Consider the following 18,578-nt stretch of genomic DNA (forward strand, 5'->3'; position numbering starts at 1 on the left):
GGTGACTAGACTCCTCGGCTGCGGCCCACGGCAGAGACCTTTCTCCTTCCACTTCCCATAGTCAGACCAGCCGAGTCCCCTTGGACACCGTGGATGGGCGCTGATTTATTTATTTATCGGACTTGAGTGCTTTAGTGCAGAACAGTACAGAGATGATACATGTTTGTGCTTCAATACTTTCAAACACTTGGATTCTGATAATTTCAAGGTAAACAAGTTTCAAGACAGACTAGCTTTTTTAAAATATCCTTTTGATAAATTATTAACTTTTTTTTATAAATAACAGAAAGGAAAACCAACATGTTGGACAAACAAGGTCCTGAAGCATGAGCATTGTCGGTCAAGGGGAGGGGGCAAAACAAGCAGGACCGGTAAGAAACCAACCAGAGCAAGGACCACAGTTCTGTCCTAAGGAATAAGTATCTCAGGGGCGGCGGAGACAGACCTGGAAACTGATCCGAGTGCCGAGGGGAGAGATCTCAAAGCCTTGAGAAGGGAACACCACACTGCGTCTACTGGGCGGGCGGCACGCGTTCTGAAGGAGAGCGGCGCGCGGACTATGGAACTAGCATACAGCACATCTGCAACATCACGAGACGGTAATATACACACGGTGTGCAGAAGTTAAAGGGTGGCGGGGGCTAGACACGGGACATTTTTGTGACTTCCACTGTCATTATGTTTCATGACAACAGCAGCAGTACAAACGGTGTGCTCACTCCTGCAGTACGAGAACTGCTGAGTCTTGAGGACGGCGAGACATCCTGCCTGCATTTGCTTCTTTAAGTTTTGCATTAGAGTTTTATACAGCTAAGTTTTTATACAGAGGATAAAATGATCATTTTCTCTTACAAGCATGTGACATATGACGTTGCACTATAAAAAAAATAAAATATTAGGACGTATCTTAAACTGAGGATGATGTGAGCGGAAAAGGTCCATAAAGCCCGTGGCCTGTTCTTCCAGCTGTCTGATGTCTTAGGGGGTGGACCCTCCTACAGGAAAGGGCCCGCTGACCAGCAGCCTGCAGAACCCGTTCTTTTCTAGTCCATTCCTGACCCTTGACTCCTATGCAGCCTGCCTCAAGAAAGAGAATCTCTGATCAAAGGATCGGTCCTACCCCCTTCTGCAAGAGCTGCAAGTCCTCAGTGGGAGCTGAGCCCTCACTTGTTCGGGCACGGTGACCCAGACTGCAGAATGACTTCCTTCAGGATCACAGCGCCATGCACATGGGCCAGGGCGGGTGCTGTGACAAGCTAAACACCAGCCGGCACCCAGCCCGCCTTCACGTGGACATCCCGGCCCCTAGCCACAGTCACAGTCGCCGCACCGGGGGTACGAGCCACAGCAGAAGTTCCAGCTCAAACCCCCCAAGATGCCACCTGATCCTCACTGCCCAGCTTACTTGGATGAGAACCAGCGCGGTGGCAGGGACCGACGAAAACACATCCTCAATTTGAAATACTCCCAGAGCAGACACCTGTGTCCCAGCAAGAACAGAACAACCCAGGACAGGTTTTTACAATCACCCGAGCATCTCCCTTCCCACACTCAAGCAATCTGCACATGTCACACTGGGTTACGTACGAGGTCACAGAATCATAACTAATGGGGAGAGGTGTCCATGCGTTCCAAACAGTTCCAAATCTTCACCAGGGTGCCACTTACACACGAACTTCTCTTAGGGTACATACAGAAGATACTTTAAAAAAAATGCATTATTTTGTGTATCAAACGAGAAGAGGGCATCATTAAACACGAGAATGCAGTGGTGACAGGGCCGGCCATGGCGTGCAGAGCTGGGCGGGAGGGAGAGAGGGTCGGCAAAGTAACCACGGCGGTGGCAGCAGGGCGGCGGAGCAGGGGAGAGGAGGGCGGCTTATTCTTTTAACTGCTTATTTCTTCATCTGTTTTATTCAGTTTCTTCAGTGTGTCGAGCAGTTTCTGTGGGGTGAGGATGTGCGTGGACCCTGGGGAGGCAGAGAAGACAGTGAGCCTGCCGCTGCAGTGTGAACACTCTTCCCTGCTCCCTAGATCCCAGGTCTGCACCCGCCCCGCCCCCACCCTGGTCTCGGTTAGTGGAAGCAGGGAGGGAGGTGGGGGGTGAGGCCACGTCACCATAGGCCTGGGAGACATTTGGGGACTGAGGGTAAACAAGGCACATCCTCTGGCTCAGGCAGGGTCCCAGGCTGAACCGAGGAAAGAATGTGCCTCTACCCAGGGACAGGGCAGCTGCATTTTGAACTCGGGGTGGAGCAGGGAGAGGAATTCCAAATCACATGGCAGGGGAAGAGGCTGGGAATGGGGCCGGGGCTATGAGGGCCTGTGTGTGGGAAGAATGGTGCCAGGTAGAGAGGAGGTTGACAGGCAGAATGCCCTGGGGGAAGCCACTGACCTCTGGGAGCCAGCTGGTTGGCACTGCTGTGGTGGCGGGGACCTCAGGTGTGAAAGGGACAGGGGCAGGGTACCTGAGGCCTTACCTTGCAGAGACCATGCATTGTAAGAGATTAGAAATGCTTGCAAAAATTTAAGCTAATGGAATTAGATATACTTCTACTGCAAAAATAAAAAATAAATAAAAATAAATGAAGTTCTTTTTCGTAAGAGAAAGATCTAGTAAGTGCAGGAAAAAAAGAGGCATGGATCGAGTGGTTTTGACTCAAACAGAACAGAAGTGACTGGAGTGTGAGCATGAGGCCTGCAGGCATGCAGCAGTAGGCTTAAAGAAAGCTCCTGGTGGGAGACAAACTGAACAAAATAGGTCCGTACTTGAAAATGTGCCTCCCTGGAAATGTGGGCAAGGGAGTGGCCTCCACAGGACGAGGAGCACAGAAAGCTCAGGACACCAACTGCCATCCCGAGGGCAGGCAAAGAAGGCTCTGCCCGGCTTGGGTGTGATTCCACATAGCAGGGTCCCTATGCCTTCAACTGCTGCTTGCTCAGCTGACCCGTGACTGTTGGAAGTGCAGGTCTTGGACCTTCCCGGTGGGTCCAAACCAGCAGAAAATTTATAAAGCCTTCCCTAGCGTGAGGGGTTTCTTCCAACACCCCGTTCTTTGCAGTTCAAGCCCCAGCCCCCCGCCCTTCTCTGAGTGGCTATTTCCCATCGTGCCGAGCGAGGGTGATGGCCCCGCAGCAGGCACCAGGCCCTGAGCTCTAAAGCTGACTCATTCTTCTGCACAGCGGAGGGCCCCGCACGGCAGAGGACCGGGGGGGGGGGGGGTTGTCCTGCACTGCGGAGGGTCCCGTATGGCAGAGGACCGGGGGGGGGGGGGGTTTCCTGCACAGCGGAGGGCCCCGCACGGCAGAGGACCGGGGGGGGGGGGTTGTCCTGCACTGCGGAGGGTCCTGCACTGCTGAGGGACGGCCACAGGTTTCAGCAGTGTGTCCCTGGGTGTTATTACAGCACTCCTTTCCCCTGAAGTACACTCACTTCTGTGACCTTACCAATCTTCCTCCTAGTCCTAAGAAAGTCAAAGGCTGTCTACAAATGGAGAGGTAGGGCTTATGTGTTATTAAATCCTTAACAGTGACCACTGCAAGAATGAGGGCCTTCCAATCTCAACTGGCACGGTCTGTGCGTCTATACCTGAAAGACAGCTCTGGGGTCTGGGGGCAGGGGTTAGCTCAGGGGCTTCTGTCCAGCACGTACCAGAGAAACCGTCCCTAACACCTCCTTCCTGGCCACCCACCAAGTTTCAGGAAACAAGAAGGCAGACTCGATTTAAAGACAAAATCAGAAGGGCCCTCGGATAAGATGCCCATCCCAAAGTGCTCCGTGCCCTTGCTTACTTGCAAATTCAGGATTTCGGGGAAACCCAACAAAGCATTTCAAAAAGAGATTAAGGAAACCAAGCCCTAGAATTTTCTGATGCTATCTGGTCACTGACCCTCTGGTGTTCCCAGTCTGACTGAAAGAAGAAAACTTCCGGACCAGGAGCGCCGGGCAGCCAGCGAGGCCTCTAGGACTCTGCGCCAGGCCCACTCCTGGGCCCCATCTCACCGGCTCTGAAAAGAGCTCAGAGCAACTCTTGTTAATCCGAATCACCTCAGAGTCCATTCCTGCCACCCAGTCATCTGTATTGTTTTAATACCTTGGTCAAGGTTTTCACCACCGTACATATGGCTAATGAGTTTAAACCACATTTTACAAACATTCTCATTTTGAGCTCATGGGCGGCTGACCACGTAGGCCCTCTAGACCAGCAAGTGGGTTCTGCCACTCGGGGTCCCTCTTATTCTATGTAACTTGTGAAATGTGAGTGGTGGTCTCTAAGAACAAAGTGACCCAAAAGACTCAAAGCTGTGGGCCAGACACAGCGAGTCTGCTAGGACAACCCTTCTTTCTTAAACAACAGATTTAGAAAGCAGTGCTCCGGCCCGGCCTGCACCCCCAGACAGGGAATGAAGCCCAGAGTGGGGGCGTGCTTGCTTCGCAGCGAGCTGGTGGCACAGCCAGGCCCAGAAGCCGTGCCACTGGCCTCAGTGCTGTGCCCCATAGGAGGCACCCCGTGACCTCCTGGCCCTGGGAGTGGATGGGCATGTGAGTGCTTAAGTAGCAGCTGGGCAATGGGGAGGCCCTGAATCCAGATTCAAATCACAGTCCCACTGAAAAATGAAAATAGTCTGACCCCAGTCTGGAATAAAGCAAAATATTCAGTACAAAAAACCAAAAACTCCCAAGTGTAAGATAGGACCCCTCCAGCCTGTCTACCCTCCTTCATTGCTTCTGACAGCCTCTGGAAATCCCTCTGATCAGAACTTGTACAAAGTCACCCAGAGTGTAGAGTGATTACTCAACAGACTGCATTTCTGAGGCGTCTGAAAAGATGAGTGATTAACGGGGATGAGATGGGCCTGGTGGTGGCCGCCCTCGGCTCTCCTTGACCACGCCGGGGGCTGCTCTGCTCCAGGAGAAACGCCACACACTGGCACCCAAGCACCGGGACTCTTGGGGACACGCTTGTTCACTGCTGAGAGAAATCTCATTTTTTCTTGAAAGCTACATTACTGCAAATACCAACATTTGGGAAGAGACAACCCGGTTCTCTAATGTTCTGCACGGTCCCAGCCTTTGGTCACCCGGAGTCTCAATAGAGAGGCAGGTCGGATTTTAATCTGCTTTCTGACCTTCCTGGTATTAGGGCTCTGGGCCTCATTCCTCCTTAACTGAACTCTCTAAAGCCAACAAAGCATTTCAGAAGCCACAACTGTCCAGCCAGAGTCCGCCCGTGCGCCCTCTGCGGCCCGAACCTCAAGCAAAGGAAAGCCGACTGTGAGGCCGGGCTTCCTCTGAAGCAGGGGACCCGGTGAGTCCTCGCAGGGGACCCGGTGAGTCCTTGCAGGGGACCCGGTGAGTCCTTGCAGGGGACCCGGTGAGTCCTCGCAGGAGGCTCTGGGATCTGGGCTCGTGGTTCTTCCAGCTCCTACAAGTGGTCTGCCGTTGCTGCAGCTTTGGTTCAACATCTATCCTGCTCTGAGTTTTAAAATACATCTTGCGGCCCTGGCCGGTTGGCTCAGCGGTAGAGCGTCGGCCTGGCGTGCGGGGGACCCGGGTTCGATTCCCGGCCAGGGCACATAGGAGAAGCGCCCATTTGCTTCTCCATCCCCCCCCCCCTCCTTCCTCTCTGTCTCTCTCTTCCCCTCCCGCAGCCAAGGCTCCATTGGAGCAAAGATGGCCCGGGCGCTGGGGATGGCTCCTTGGCCTCTGCCCCAGGCGCTAGAGTGGCTCTGGTTGCAATAGAGCGACACCCCGGAGGGGCAGAGCATCGCCCCCTGGTGGGCAGAGTGTCGCCCCTGGTGGGCGTGCCGGGTGGATCCCGGTCGGGCGCATGCGGGAGTCTGTCTGACTATCTCTCCCAGTTTCCAGCTTCAAAAAAAAAAAAAAAAAAACATCTTGCTATAAATGCCATCCATCCACCTGCCACCTGCACACAGACTAGATATTACCAACCTACCAAGGTGCTTCTCAACAGGGGCTGTTTTTGTTCACCAGCCACTGGCTTGGCTTTCTTTGGGAAGGCAGCCTGGGCAGGATGGGGGGTGCCCAGAGCTGCAGCCAGCCCAGTGTCCTGGTCACAGCCACTTGCTATTTCTCACCTGTTACTGTCCTGGGGAGCCGTCTGCCCAGGGAAGGAAAGAGAAGGAGGGAAAGGGTCCTTTAGAGCAAGCCCTTTGGGGAGGAGCACGCTCCATTCACATAACAAGCACTTTCTGAGGTTTCCTAGCCAAGGTTCTGATGGACCATTCCCCAGGTCACCAGGGAGTACGAGAGAGTGGGTGGGACTGCATGGCTTTGAGTCACCAATCTCAACTACTGAACTACAGAGAGAGCCTGAAGGCGCCTCGGGACCCTGTGACTCCACCGTCCTGTGTGGCGCACACCACGGCCCAGTGAGTGGGGATAACACGGTCACACAGGCACTCGTGGCAGAGCTGGGGTCAGAGTCCAGGGCTCCCTGCTGCTCACAGGTGACGCATACACTGAGAGTCATCAGGCCACATCTCGGCCCAGGGAGAGGTGGCATTTTCAGGGTCCACTGTCGATGGAGTACATGAAGTCAGGTACACAAGATGTGGGCTCATCCCGGAATGGGTAACAAAGCCCATGCTTGCTAACACTACAGTGGAGTCTCTGTCAGTCTGCATTGAACTCATCAGGGGAGGTCCCAGCACATAGGAAGGATGGAAGGAGAGAGGAGGGAGCGAGGGCCAGAATGAAATCTGGATAATCTACCAACAGACAGCGAGTTCCTGGGTACCTGAGATCAGGTACCACGTGCCAGGAGAAAGATGCTCTCTGAAGGAGCAGACTCCTATCAAAGGCTCTCGGATCTTACCACGAGGCTGAGGCTTCGGTGGGAGAGGGGGCGTGACTACTCAACCTTTGAGAGGATTCCAGGAGATGAGTAAAAGCGATTACTAAAAGAGCAAATGACTGTTAAGTGCCATTTCCCCCCGAGGGACATGAGCTCTTTCCATGGGTGGCTGGAGTTCATCCCTGAGAAACTGTTCCTCCGGATGAGTGCCCATCCTAGGCAGGAGGCATTTATTTCCATGTCTAGCTGCTGCTGACCTGGAGTCTATTCTGACGCTCTGCGCTGAGCCTTCCCCTGACCAGGTGCCTGTGGCTGTCTCGAGTTCTGCCTCCTTGGACATGACTGTCCCTTAAACATCTGCTGGCCTCACTCTCGTTCCCACACACCACGTCCCAACCAGGACATAATGCGTCCTCTTCCTGGTGCCCGCAAACCCGCCCTGAGCCGGCAGGCTTGGGCACCACACCTAGAACATCCCTCAGCTCCCAGCCCCCACTGGAGGTCTGTGCGCAGCAGTCATTTTCAGTTTAAGCCCCCGTGGGAGGAGCTGCAGCCGTGGACTGAGCACAGGCAACCCCAGGTGGGAGTGAGCTGTGTGTGGGGGTGGGGTGAGGGGAGGCAGGGGCTCCCACGGCCGTGTGTGTGAGGGCGGCGTCGGACACATTTTCAATCGGTGTTAAAACTGCAAGCATTTTCTTGTTAAAGGAAAATCAAATAATAAAACTAAAAAGGGAAAAATAAAGAGTGACAAAATAATCAAAGAAAACCCTTCCAAGTGGAAGAGTTTCTTTTGTGTAATAGCTGCTTTTACTTTGTTTCTTTGGCTCTCACTCCATTGTTGGAGCCTGATCCTCAAAAGATACCCTAGAGGACTCCCTGAAGTCGGGGTGTCTCAGGTCCATGAGAAATTTGGTGGGAGTGAGAATGTGAGTAGAACCTGCGGGAGAACAGAGGCCAGCTGACTGCTTGAACAAAGGTACGTCACAGGAACATGCCCACTTAGGCCTACTTCTACGCAGCCAGCGAGGGGTGAGGAAGCAGGGCGCGCACATGCACGTGCACACACGCGCGCACACGTGCACACGCACTGCGAGGGCGGCGGGCATGCACACAGCGGACGTCGGCTGTCTGAGCGAGGCCCTCCACCCTCCACGACTCTCTGGGCCACCTGGTCTCCCCAGGCCCCTCCCTCCCAGCGGGAGCTCGGTCAGGGCCAAGGCTGAAGACGGAGGTCCCCCCCCCCCCCCCGGGCCGGCTACGACAGCGTCCGCCCAGGAAAGCTGTGTTTGAACTGAGCTGAGAATTATCCGACACACACATGCAACACGTATGCAAGCAGGGATCACAGAGAGCTTCACCACGGGGACCTATGTAACAGAGGAAGAAACAATATGGGGAGGAACCGCGACCAGACAGGGGCAGCTTCGGGGAGTGGGAGAGGGGAGGGAGGAGGCCCAGTCTCCCCACCGAAGGGTGGTATCTGGAGGCCGCTACAGAGCGGGTCCATCTTGAGACACCCAGGAATGGTCAGACAGACTGGTCTGTAGAAGCTGTTCCCTCCGAGAGCCTGGGGCACTGTGACTTGGTCCCTCCAAAGTCGAGGTATGAAACGGACACGTCTTACTGAGATCGGGAAAGGCCAGGACCCGGCCAGGGCAGATGTGCTGACAGCCTCTTGCCAATTACTGTCAAGAGCACCCGGGCAAGTGCGACTCCATTGTGTTAAGGGAAAGACAGGACAGAGGAAAACATCTGGAGAAAGCAAGGTCTCCCCCAGCTCACTCCTTCTCTCCCAGCCCTGGAAACCAGCAGTGCCCAGGAGCACGGAGGAGAAACTGCGTGGAGTCAGCTCCCACGAGCTGCCTGCTTGCTTCGGAAAAGCCAGCCTTCGGGAAATGCTGGAAAGGGTGTGACGGACCCCGAGAGCAGCAGGACCAGGCTGGGGAACCCTCAGCAGAGCCCAACAGCCGGGCTGATGTTTCAGGCGCTCTCTGCTCACACACCATGTCTGTCCGTCCCCAACCGAGAGGTAAAGAAGGGGTCAGAATTTCCCTTCCCTTCGCTGAGCACCTCTGGGTGTCAGGCCCAGTGCTGGGACGCTGACAAGTCCCACCTCAAGCCTGGTTTGGGGCTATCAGTGGGTGTTCCCAACGCCGCTAGTTGGATAGGAAGATGGCAACCTGGAGAGGCGGGCACATGCTCCGGGTGATGCGCAGGACGGCGGAGCAGGAGAGCCTGGGCTGTTGGGGTCTGCTCAGAACTTCCCGCCGCATGCAGCCGCCTCTCGTCAGAGACAGTGCAGACACGGGGAAGGAACCCATTGCCCCCTGCGCTTCTGCCATCCACAAACGGGTCTAGAGACCATGTTTGGCAGGGCAATGGCGAGTGGAAGAATGAAACAGCAAAGCGGGGAATGGAGTCACAGTGCGGTGAAGCAGCCCCCGCCCCCAGGAAGTGTGCCACTCACCTATCAGCACTTCCCACTTGCCGTTGGCCTGGGTCACTTCGTAAGCGCAACGCATCTCATTTAGGCTCACGCCTCCAAGGATGAAAATGATGAGGCGGGGACCACTGCGGTACTCCCCCGGGGCCTTGTTCTTGTGCCAGTGACCGTAGCGGGCGCTGCGGGGGTGGGGGGGAGATGAACGTTTATCTGCACATACAGTTCTTACCACTTCACACCTCCACAACTCTTCTCACACTCATTTCGCACGTGGCGACCACACAGCAGGAGCTTAGTGGGTGTTGTGCATGAACTGCAGGGCAATATGTCAGGTGCCCTGGCTGCCCGGAGAAAACTCTATGAGCACCGTGCTGTGGCCTTGTCACTCTCTTAGGAACACGAAGGCAGCAGCCAGGTGCAGGTCGGCTTTACAGTTTGACACGTTAAGTTCAACAGCTCCATCCACAGTGATGTCTGTCCAGGAGTGACCCCGTTGCATATGCTCTAGGCTTGTCTGGGAGCCCTGCCGGCAGGGCGTGAGCAGGGACGATGGGGCCTCGGCTGCCCCACCGAGGAGCCAGCCTGGGCGGACATGGCCTCACCCACCACGGCTCACGGCTTAACCGGGGTGAGGGGCGCAGATGGTGGGGAAACGAGGTGGTGGTTGTGCTCAGTGACAAACACAGGGCAGGGCCACCCCGCTGTCTAGGTGTCACCCAGGAGAGGATGCTGAGCTGCCTCCTGAGAGACACGCATTCAGTGGCAGGACTTTCCCCAGCGCTTCTCCCTCCGACACTCAGCTTCCTCACTAGAGCATCACCATAACCTCAGAAATAACGAAAGATGCGCTGTTTCCAGGATAAGAAAATGGGGAACACAACACCAAAATCAAAACAGAACAAGGAGAGCAAGTCTCCTCAGGGCAGTGAAACCTTTGCCCCTCTTCCTGACTTATTCAAGTCACTTTCCAAATCTCAAAGCCACTGGGGACCATGTGGACCAACAGAGAACGTCGCAGTCACTCTCTGCCTGAGCAAACGTCAGCCAGAGTGCCTGGGCACTACTGGGTTTTGTATTTTACTCCAACTTGCAATAAATATCGGGCCTCCACTACATCAGGGGGCGCACAGTGCGATGTACGCCCCCAGGAGAAGGCCTGAGAGTGCGGACAGCAGGAGGAGGGACCCGAGAGAAGAGGGGTGGGCCAAGAGGCAAGGGCGGACACCCTAAAGCTGACCCTGGGGACTGCACACAGCAGCAGCGCCCGTGCGCCCTCCGGAGCCCGCGACTCTCCGTTCAAGCTCCTGTGTTCAGTCCTGACTGTCCTCAGGAGCCACGCAAAGTTCTCACTGTCAGAAAAACACAGAAGTGCCTGACCAGCGGTGTCGACTTAGGATTCTGAGGTCCCAGGCTCAGTACCCCAAGGTCCCCGGCTTGAGCACAGGCTCACCAGCTTGAGTGCTGGGTCACTGGCTTGAACAAGGGGTCACTGGTTCAGTTGGAGCCCCTAGGTCATGGCACATATGAGAAGCAATCGATGAACAACTAAAAAGCCTCAACTACTACTGATGCTTCTCATCTCTCTCCCTTCCTGTCTCTCTCTCTCTCTTGCTAAACCCCTCCCCCCAAACAAAACAAAACAGAGTAGCCCCTGGCGCTGAGTAGCCTGCCATCCCAGGGAAGGTACCAGCCACGGATCGGGGAGAAACCTACACCACACAGACAAGGGAGGAAGGAAAAGAGTCAGGAAACGAAACGCACTTATACATGTCCCAGAGTCCCAGGGACGGGCGCATGGCCATGTCATCTGAGAGCACAGCGGGGAAGCTTCCCCAGTGATCATGGGGAGAAGGATGAGAGGAAGAAGTTTCAAAAACAGACCTTGCAGGCACCACGGGTGACAGAGCACACCGAGTGAGAGCGGGGGACAGACTGCTGTCTACTCTCATCCCGAAGCCGAGAATGTCTGAGCATCACCAGGCACACGGCAGAACCTCCAGGCCCCCAGCGTCACAGAGGACAGAGCTGAGAAACGTGGCTCTGCGCAGACAACGTCTTCTTAATAAACTCAAGTGAACCCATTAATCGAAAGTGAAGACAGAGGCCCTGGCCGGACAGCTCGGTTGGTTGGAGCATTTTCCTGGAGCATGGAGGTTGCCAGTTTGATTTCCCAGTCAAGGCACATAAAAAAACAGATCGATGTTCCTGTCTCTCTTTCTCTCTCTCTCTCTTTCCCCTCCTCTCTCATTAAAATCAATAAGTAAAAATTTTTAAAAAGAAACTTACAAAAAAAGTGAAGACAGGATGCACTGAGCTCCTGGTATGCGCCAGACTGTTCTGGGCACTGAGGACAAACAGACACAAACCCCTGCCCTCCTGAGGCTGCCACTCCAGGCGGGGGACGGCCACAGACAGGACGGACACAAATAGTGCCCTGGGTGGTGTGTCGTCCGAGGCTGCCACTCCAGGCGGGGGACGGCCACAGACAGGACAGACACAAATAGTGCCCTGGGTGGTGTGTCGTCCGAGGCTGCCACTCCAGTCGGGGGACGGCCACAGACAGGACAGACACAAATAGTGCCCTGGGCGGTGTGTCGTCCGAGGCTGCCACTCCAGGCGGGAGACGGCCACAGACAGGACAGACACAAATAGTGCCCTGGGCGGTGTGTCGTCCGAGGCTGCCACTCCAGGCGGGGGACGGCCACAGACAGGACGGACACAAATAGTGCCCTGGGTGGTGTGTCGTCCGAGGCTGCCACTCCAGTCGGGGGACGGCCACAGACAGGACAGACACAAATAGTGCCCTGGGTGGTGCTGTTGTCCGAGGCTGCCACTCCAGTCGGGGGACGGCCACAGACAGGACAGACACAAATAGTGCCCTGGGTGGTGTGTCGTCCGAGGCTGCCACTCCAGTTGGGAGATGAGCCACAGACAGGACAGACACAAATAGTGCCCTGGGTGGTGTGTCGTCCGAGGCTGCCACTCCAGTCGGGAGATGAGCCACAGACAGAACAGACACAAATAGTGCCCTGGGTGGTGTGTCGTCCGAGGCTGCCACTCCAGTCGGGAGATGAGCCACAGACAGGACAGACACAAATAGTGCCCTGGGCGGTGTGTCGTCCGAGGCTGCCACTCCAGTCGGGGGACGGCCACAGACAGGACAGACACAAATAGTGCCCTGGGTGGTGTGTCGTCCGAGGCTGCCACTCCAGTCGGGAGATGAGCCACAGACAGGACAGACACAAATAGTGCCCTGGGTGGTGTGTCGTCCGAGGCTGCCACTCCAGGCGGGGGACGGCCACAGACAGGACGGACACAAATAGTGCCCTGGGCGGTGTGTCGTCCGAGGCTGCCACTCCAGGCGGGAGACGGCCACAGACAGGACAGACACAAATAGTGCCCTGGGCGGTGTGTCGTCCGAGGCTGCCACTCCAGGCGGGGGACGGCCACAGACAGGACGGACACAAATAGTGCCCTGGGCGGTGTGTCATCCGAGGCTGCCACTCCAGGCGGGAGACGGCCACAGACAGGACAGACACAAATAGTGCCCTGGGCGGTGTGTCGTCCGAGGCTGCCACTCCAGTCGGGAGATGAGCCACAGACAGGACAGACACAAATAGTGCCCTGGGCGGTGTGTCGTCCGAGGCTGCCACTCCAGTCGGGAGATGAGCCACAGACAGGACAGACACAAATAGTGCCCTGGGTGGTGTGTCGTCCGAGGCTGCCACTCCAGTCGGGAGATGAGCCACAGACAGGACAGACACAAATAGTGCCCTGGGTGGTGCTGTCGTCCGAGGCTGCCACTCCAGGCGGGGGACGGCCACAGACAGGACGGACACAAATAGTGCCCTGGGCGGTGTGTCATCCGAGGCTGCCACTCCAGTCGGGAGATGAGGCACAGACAGGACAGACACAAATAGTGCCCTGGGCGGTGTGTCGTCCGAGGGGAAAATACAGCAAGAGCTGGGGCAGGCTGCAGTTTTTCTCATTTTCTATAATCCCAAAGTTTGTGGTAATTCCTGTATCACGCAATTCACTCATTAAAGTGTACAACACGATGGCTTTTCAGTATAGTCACAGAGCAGTGAATGAGCACCACAGCCAATTTTAGATCATTGTCATTACCCCCAAAACACCCCGTACCCATCAGCCCACCCCACTCCCATCTCCAGTCCCTGGTAACCTGCTCTGTCTTTATAGATTTGCTCATTCAGGACATTTTCCTATAAATGGGTCATATAATGTGTGGCCTTTAGTAATTCCTTCTTTCCCTGAGCAGAAAGTTTCCAGGCTCATCCATGAACAGATCAGCACTTCATTCCAGTGTGTGTGTGTGTGTGTGTGTGTGTGTGTGTGTGTGTGTGTGTGTGTGTAGGGGTAAATAAGATTCCATTGTATGAATCAACCACATTTTGTTTATCATTCATCAATTGATGGACATGTGGGTCATTTCCACTTTTGAACTATTATGAATAATGCTGCTAGGCACGCCGATGTACTGTCATTTTAAACAGGATGGTTAAGGCAGATCACAAAGGACAATAATTAAAGACCTAAAGGAGATGAGAGGCGAGCCATGCAGATGGACCAGGGGACAGATCATTTTCAGGCAGAGGAAAGCAAGTGCAAAGGTCCTGAGGCAGCCTGGCATGTTCAGAGAAGGGCAAGGAGGCTGGTGTAGCTGAAGTGGAATGACAGAGGGAGGAGTAAGGAATGAGTCACAGAGGGAGAGAAGCAGGAAGGGGAAGGGCCTCATTCGCTGAGCCCCAGCCTGTGCCCTGGCTGTGATGAGCACGGTCAGAGGGTTCTCACAGGTCACGCTGCATCACAACAGGACCGTGCAGCTGACACCCAGCAGGGCTGGCCCCACTCCCGCGCTCTGCCTGCTCAGGCAGTCTCACCCACCTGACAGCGGTGGTGCTGAAGGAGGCAGAGGAGCGGGTCGAGATGTAAGGGTAGTGTTTGGTGTCAAGTTTGTCCTCAATAGTGTCCTGCAGAGAAAAGAGACAGACGTTAGGCCTGCCACCTGTTGGAAAAGGGCCGATGGGAACCCAGGTAAGACAAGTGGAAGAACAAGTCACTAAGCAAACACCATGGCCAGGTGTGCAGCACCCAGGGCCAGGTGTGCAGCACCCAGGGCCAGGTGTGCAGCACCCAGAGCCCGCTTCCCTGGGGCCTGCTGCCAGGCCAGGCCAGCGCTCAGTGTGGACAAGGTGCTCCATGATCAGTCAAGACGCTGAGGTAAGTCTGCTCTTTAGGAGAAGTTTAAAAAATTGCATTGCGTTTTCTTCTTCCCTCCCAATTACTGTAATTCTTTTTTTCTCCCTCTTTTACATTCTATGTGAGATTATGTTGTATATTGTCTTATAAATTCCTGACACCGTCAGTCTCGTAGAAACGAGGCAGCGGCAGTCTCTCATGCAGAGAGCCTTCTGCCCTCAGCTTTGCAAGGGCTCATTGTCTGGGGGGTGGATTTTGGCTACCCACCTCCAGCCGCTTAGAAATCCACACCCGCCCTAACAGCTACCATGTGAAGCCTACACACGTCTCTTTGGGGGACTGGCAGGGCGCAGAGAACAAAGAGGAAATGATAGGGGTCGGCTGTAGCAACTGCACCAAGCAAAGAAAGGTCATTGTCTCTAGATGTCTCATGATCACCCATCTTTCTGGTTTGTGAGTTTTAAAAATAGGAAGCTGGCCCTGGCCGGTTGGCTCAGTGGTGGAGCGTCGGCCTGGCGTGCAGAGGTCCCGGGTTCGATTCCCGGCCAGGGCACACAGGAGAGGCGTCCATCTGCCTCTCCACCCCTCCCCCTCTCCTTCCTCTCTGTCTCTCTCTTCCCCTCCTGCAGCGAGGCTCCATTAGAGCAAAGATGGCCTGGGCGCTGGGGATGGCTCCTTGGCCTCTGCCCCAGGCGCTAGAGTGGCTCTGGTTGCGGCAGAGTGACGCCCCGGAGGGGCAGAGCGTCGCCCCCTGGTGGGCGTGCCGGGTGGATCCCGGTCGGGCGCATGCGGGAGTCTGTCTGACTGTCCTTCCCCGTTTCCAGCTTCAGAAAAATACAAAAAAAAAAAAAAAAAAAATAGGAAGCTGACTTACTATATATATCTTATTTTAACGTCCTATTTGGTACAAACGCCTGGTCTGCTGTGAATGGACACGGGGATGCTGGCAGTTCCCTTCCCTCTCGGGAAGGCCGTCCCATCCGCCCATCCTGTGCAGGCGCTGGACAGACTATCTCCACTGCCCCAGCAGGACAGGACTCTGTGCAGGCTCTCCACGGCCCACGAGGAGTGATGGAGAGACTGGTACCTGACAAAGATGAAAATGCCTACCACACACAAAGCATGGGGCCAGAGCACACATCAGCTGAGGACACGGGACCCAGGTATAAAGGACGATCCAGAACACCAAGCGGCGTAAGTACACGAAGAGCCTCCCTGACACACACGACAGGAGTCCAGGGAAGGCCTCCGTGGGGCCGGCGTCTGACGGCTGGGGTGGCGCCTGGGACGGCGGGGCCTGACAGAACCTGATGCAAGGCAGGACCCGGGAAGTGGAAAGGAAAGCAGGAACATTCCAGACCAGACAAGGGATGGGTGTGAACAGAAATACGCTTGTCAGGCTCTCTGGTTGGCATGGAGGCTGAGGGAGGGGAGTGGTGAGAAAAGGGGCCAGGCTGGGGTCCCTTTGCAGAGGCCCCTTTGCACCTACAGAGGTGTCTACGGGGAACACCGACCCTGGTATCATCGGACCTTCAGGCGCAGTGGTCTGTCTGGTTCCTTTGGGTCTGGTACCATCACGGGGCGGGGCTCTGTGGAGCTAGATCACATGGCTCTTGGGCCACTGCACCTGCAGTCTCTGGGACTGCTCTTCATCAGCCCACAGGAGGAGATGCACTATGAGGCTATGAGGCGGACAAGACCCCCGCGGGCCTGGGGCAAGTCCTTTGGGTGTCCCCGCCACGAACAGCTGATGACGAGGGAGCATCTGGGCCCTCAAGTGAAGAGCGCCGGGCCTGGCTGTCCCTCTCCACCCCTCCAGCCCCACGGTCACTGACCTCCATGATGTCTTTAATAATCGGAGTCCATCGTGAGAGCTGGTAGGTCTGCTCGCTGATGCGCTCCTTCCGCTCTGGCTTGCTCCTGCGGCGCAACGTGGACTAAATGCAAACACACGCAAGTTTAGACTGAGTTGGGGCCACGTGGGCTCTTGGTGACCTTGCCAGCCTCTGGGAATTCTCTCCCAAGGGCTCCCTTCAGAGAGGCAGCCTGGGCAAAGACTAATGAGTGGGAATGTTTTCCCTGGAAGAGGCAAACATATGCCCCCTTTAAGAGGCAAATGTGGGTCAAATATAAGCGTGCTGTTAAAAAAAAAAAGGCAGGTAATTAAAAAAATAGTTTGCTGGCCCTGGCTGGTTGGCTCAGTGGATAAAGCATCCACCTGGCATGCCAGAGTTCACAGGGTCGACCCCTGATCAGGGCACGTATGAGAAGCAACCAGTGAGTGCACAACTAAATGGAACAACTGAGACAGCGAGTTGATCCTTCTCTGTCTTTCTCTCTCCCCACCCTTTGTTCTCTCTCTCAAATCAATAGAAACATTTTAAAAAACAAAAAACAGTTTGCTATCAATTTATTACAGGAGAGAATACTACTTTGGATAAGACTTAGTCTTTGGTTTTGTTTCAACCACACAGGATATGCTGAAGGCATGACCTGCACCGTCATTTTGGTCCCTCTTGTGAACGAGGGTGTGAAAACGCGAGTTGCAGGTCTCTGGCCCGGTGGCGCCGGAACCAAGACCGGGGCTCTGATTCCACAAGGAGGAGCGCGGTGGCTGAGCCGCCGGCCCACAGGCAGACTGCGCCCAGGTCCCGAGCAGCAGGGCTCCCAGAGAGCGCTCCGAGTGCCTGGGCCTCCTCCTCCTCTGGGGCCCCGCCCCCCCCAGCCTCTGCTAGAGCTGTGCTGGCGCTGACATGGTCCTGAGTCATCACCAGAGCAGGAGACTCAGTGCCAAAGCTGCTTGACGCCCCGAGTTGACTCGCACAGGAGAAGCGCATCTTGGGGTCCCAGGGCAGAGCCATACTGACTGGAGGGGGCTGGTGTGACCTCCACTGTGGGACACACTCAGCTCCGTGACTGCTCTGCTCCGGACATGCACGCCCACGCTCCTGGCCTCCTCCTCTATTTCATCCACATCCCTGTCGTTACTCCTCTGACTCTACCTGTCCTCCTTCCCGGTGCTGACTGGGTGCAGTATCAGCTGCCTTAAGTAGGCTGGGGAGACCAGAAAGGACCTCCAGGTTCCCTCGCCCCCCCAAGCCGAGCCTCTTACGTCGGTGATGATGGGCACGCCCAGGTGCGCCATGTTGGTGATGATCTCGCTGTCCTCCGGGGGGATCTGGGCGTGCTGGATCAGCTTGTTCAGGTTTTCCTCGGTGATGCCTGAGAGGACAAACCCCGGTCAGCACCCTAATGGCTCAGGGCGCACGCACAGGCAGAGCCGACCGTCTGGAGTGGGGGTGCAGGAGCAGGCCCCTTCTCTTCCTCAGGGTTAGTGCAAATTAACCTGTTCGCTGCATCAACTTTACCATAAGAGGAAGACAAGATTGGGACTCCCATCCCGCTCTCACCTCTCCATCCCGGGCTGAGGCTGCCAACAACTACCCCTCACGGTCTGTTTCCCGTCCCTGGCTTCTCAGCCGTCCCTGCCGCCCAGGGCCCTCGTCGGAATGAACGTGGACAAGAGTCTCTGCGCCCACCACTTTGTGTGGTGGACGCTCATGGGCAACTATGATGCGGTAGAAATCAGTTATGTGCAGGCACAGATTACAGGTGGGATGCAAGCTGAAACGACCTGGAAGACACGCTCTAACAAAGGGGCCGTGGTGCTCCCCCCGCTCCCCCCGCCCTGTCCTTGGCCATCTGTCCTGCCCACTGGCTAACCCTAGAACTATCGGGGACGCTCAGCCTCCAGTGGAAGCTGATTTGCCCATGTTGCAGTTCCCCTGGATTTTCTTGTTCAATACCCTCGTCGTGTCTTTCAAGCACCTCCCCACCTCGCTGCATCTCCCCGCTGGCCCTCCTCACGCCAGCACCCCTACCGTTCTTCAGGAAGATGTAGAGAAGGATGATGCGGATTTTGTCATAGGTGCTGACGTTTGCGTCCAGCAGAATTGGGACGATGGCTCTCATGGGGTCCTTGATCTTCTCGCCTTCAGCATCTGTGCCCATGGCCAAGTCCTGCAGAGAACATGCCACATTGGCCCCATTTCTGGTGACAGCCCGGATGGGTGGTGGCTATTGGACAATCGCTGGTC

At 55.7% G+C, this 18,578-nt stretch overlaps 1 protein-coding gene across 2 annotated transcripts in view; it reads right to left on the reverse strand.

Moving 5' to 3' along the window:
- Window positions 1–85: 85 nt before the first annotated feature.
- The window catches only part of STXBP1 (syntaxin binding protein 1), a 76,222-nt gene continuing 57,729 nt past the window's right edge, over window positions 86–18,578 (reverse strand). The window contains exons 14-20 of one of the 2 annotated variants that reach the window (XM_066367085.1): window positions 18,363–18,501; window positions 17,594–17,703; window positions 16,317–16,418; window positions 14,167–14,252; window positions 9,286–9,440; window positions 7,630–7,755; window positions 1,885–1,970 (exon numbers count right to left, since the gene is read on the reverse strand). In XM_066367085.1, the coding sequence (XP_066223182.1) occupies window positions 7,646–7,755; window positions 9,286–9,440; window positions 14,167–14,252; window positions 16,317–16,418; window positions 17,594–17,703; window positions 18,363–18,501 (702 nt within the window). In that variant the 3' untranslated portion in view covers window positions 1,885–1,970; window positions 7,630–7,645. Of the gene's footprint in view, window positions 1,971–7,629; window positions 7,756–9,285; window positions 9,441–14,166; window positions 14,253–16,316; window positions 16,419–17,593; window positions 17,704–18,362; window positions 18,502–18,578 lie in introns of both variants that reach the window. The other variant, XM_066367086.1, reaches the window with a different exon arrangement.

Source organism: Saccopteryx leptura, chromosome 2, assembly GCF_036850995.1.
Source record: "Saccopteryx leptura isolate mSacLep1 chromosome 2, mSacLep1_pri_phased_curated, whole genome shotgun sequence".
Classification (NCBI taxonomy): domain Eukaryota; kingdom Metazoa; phylum Chordata; class Mammalia; order Chiroptera; family Emballonuridae; genus Saccopteryx; species Saccopteryx leptura.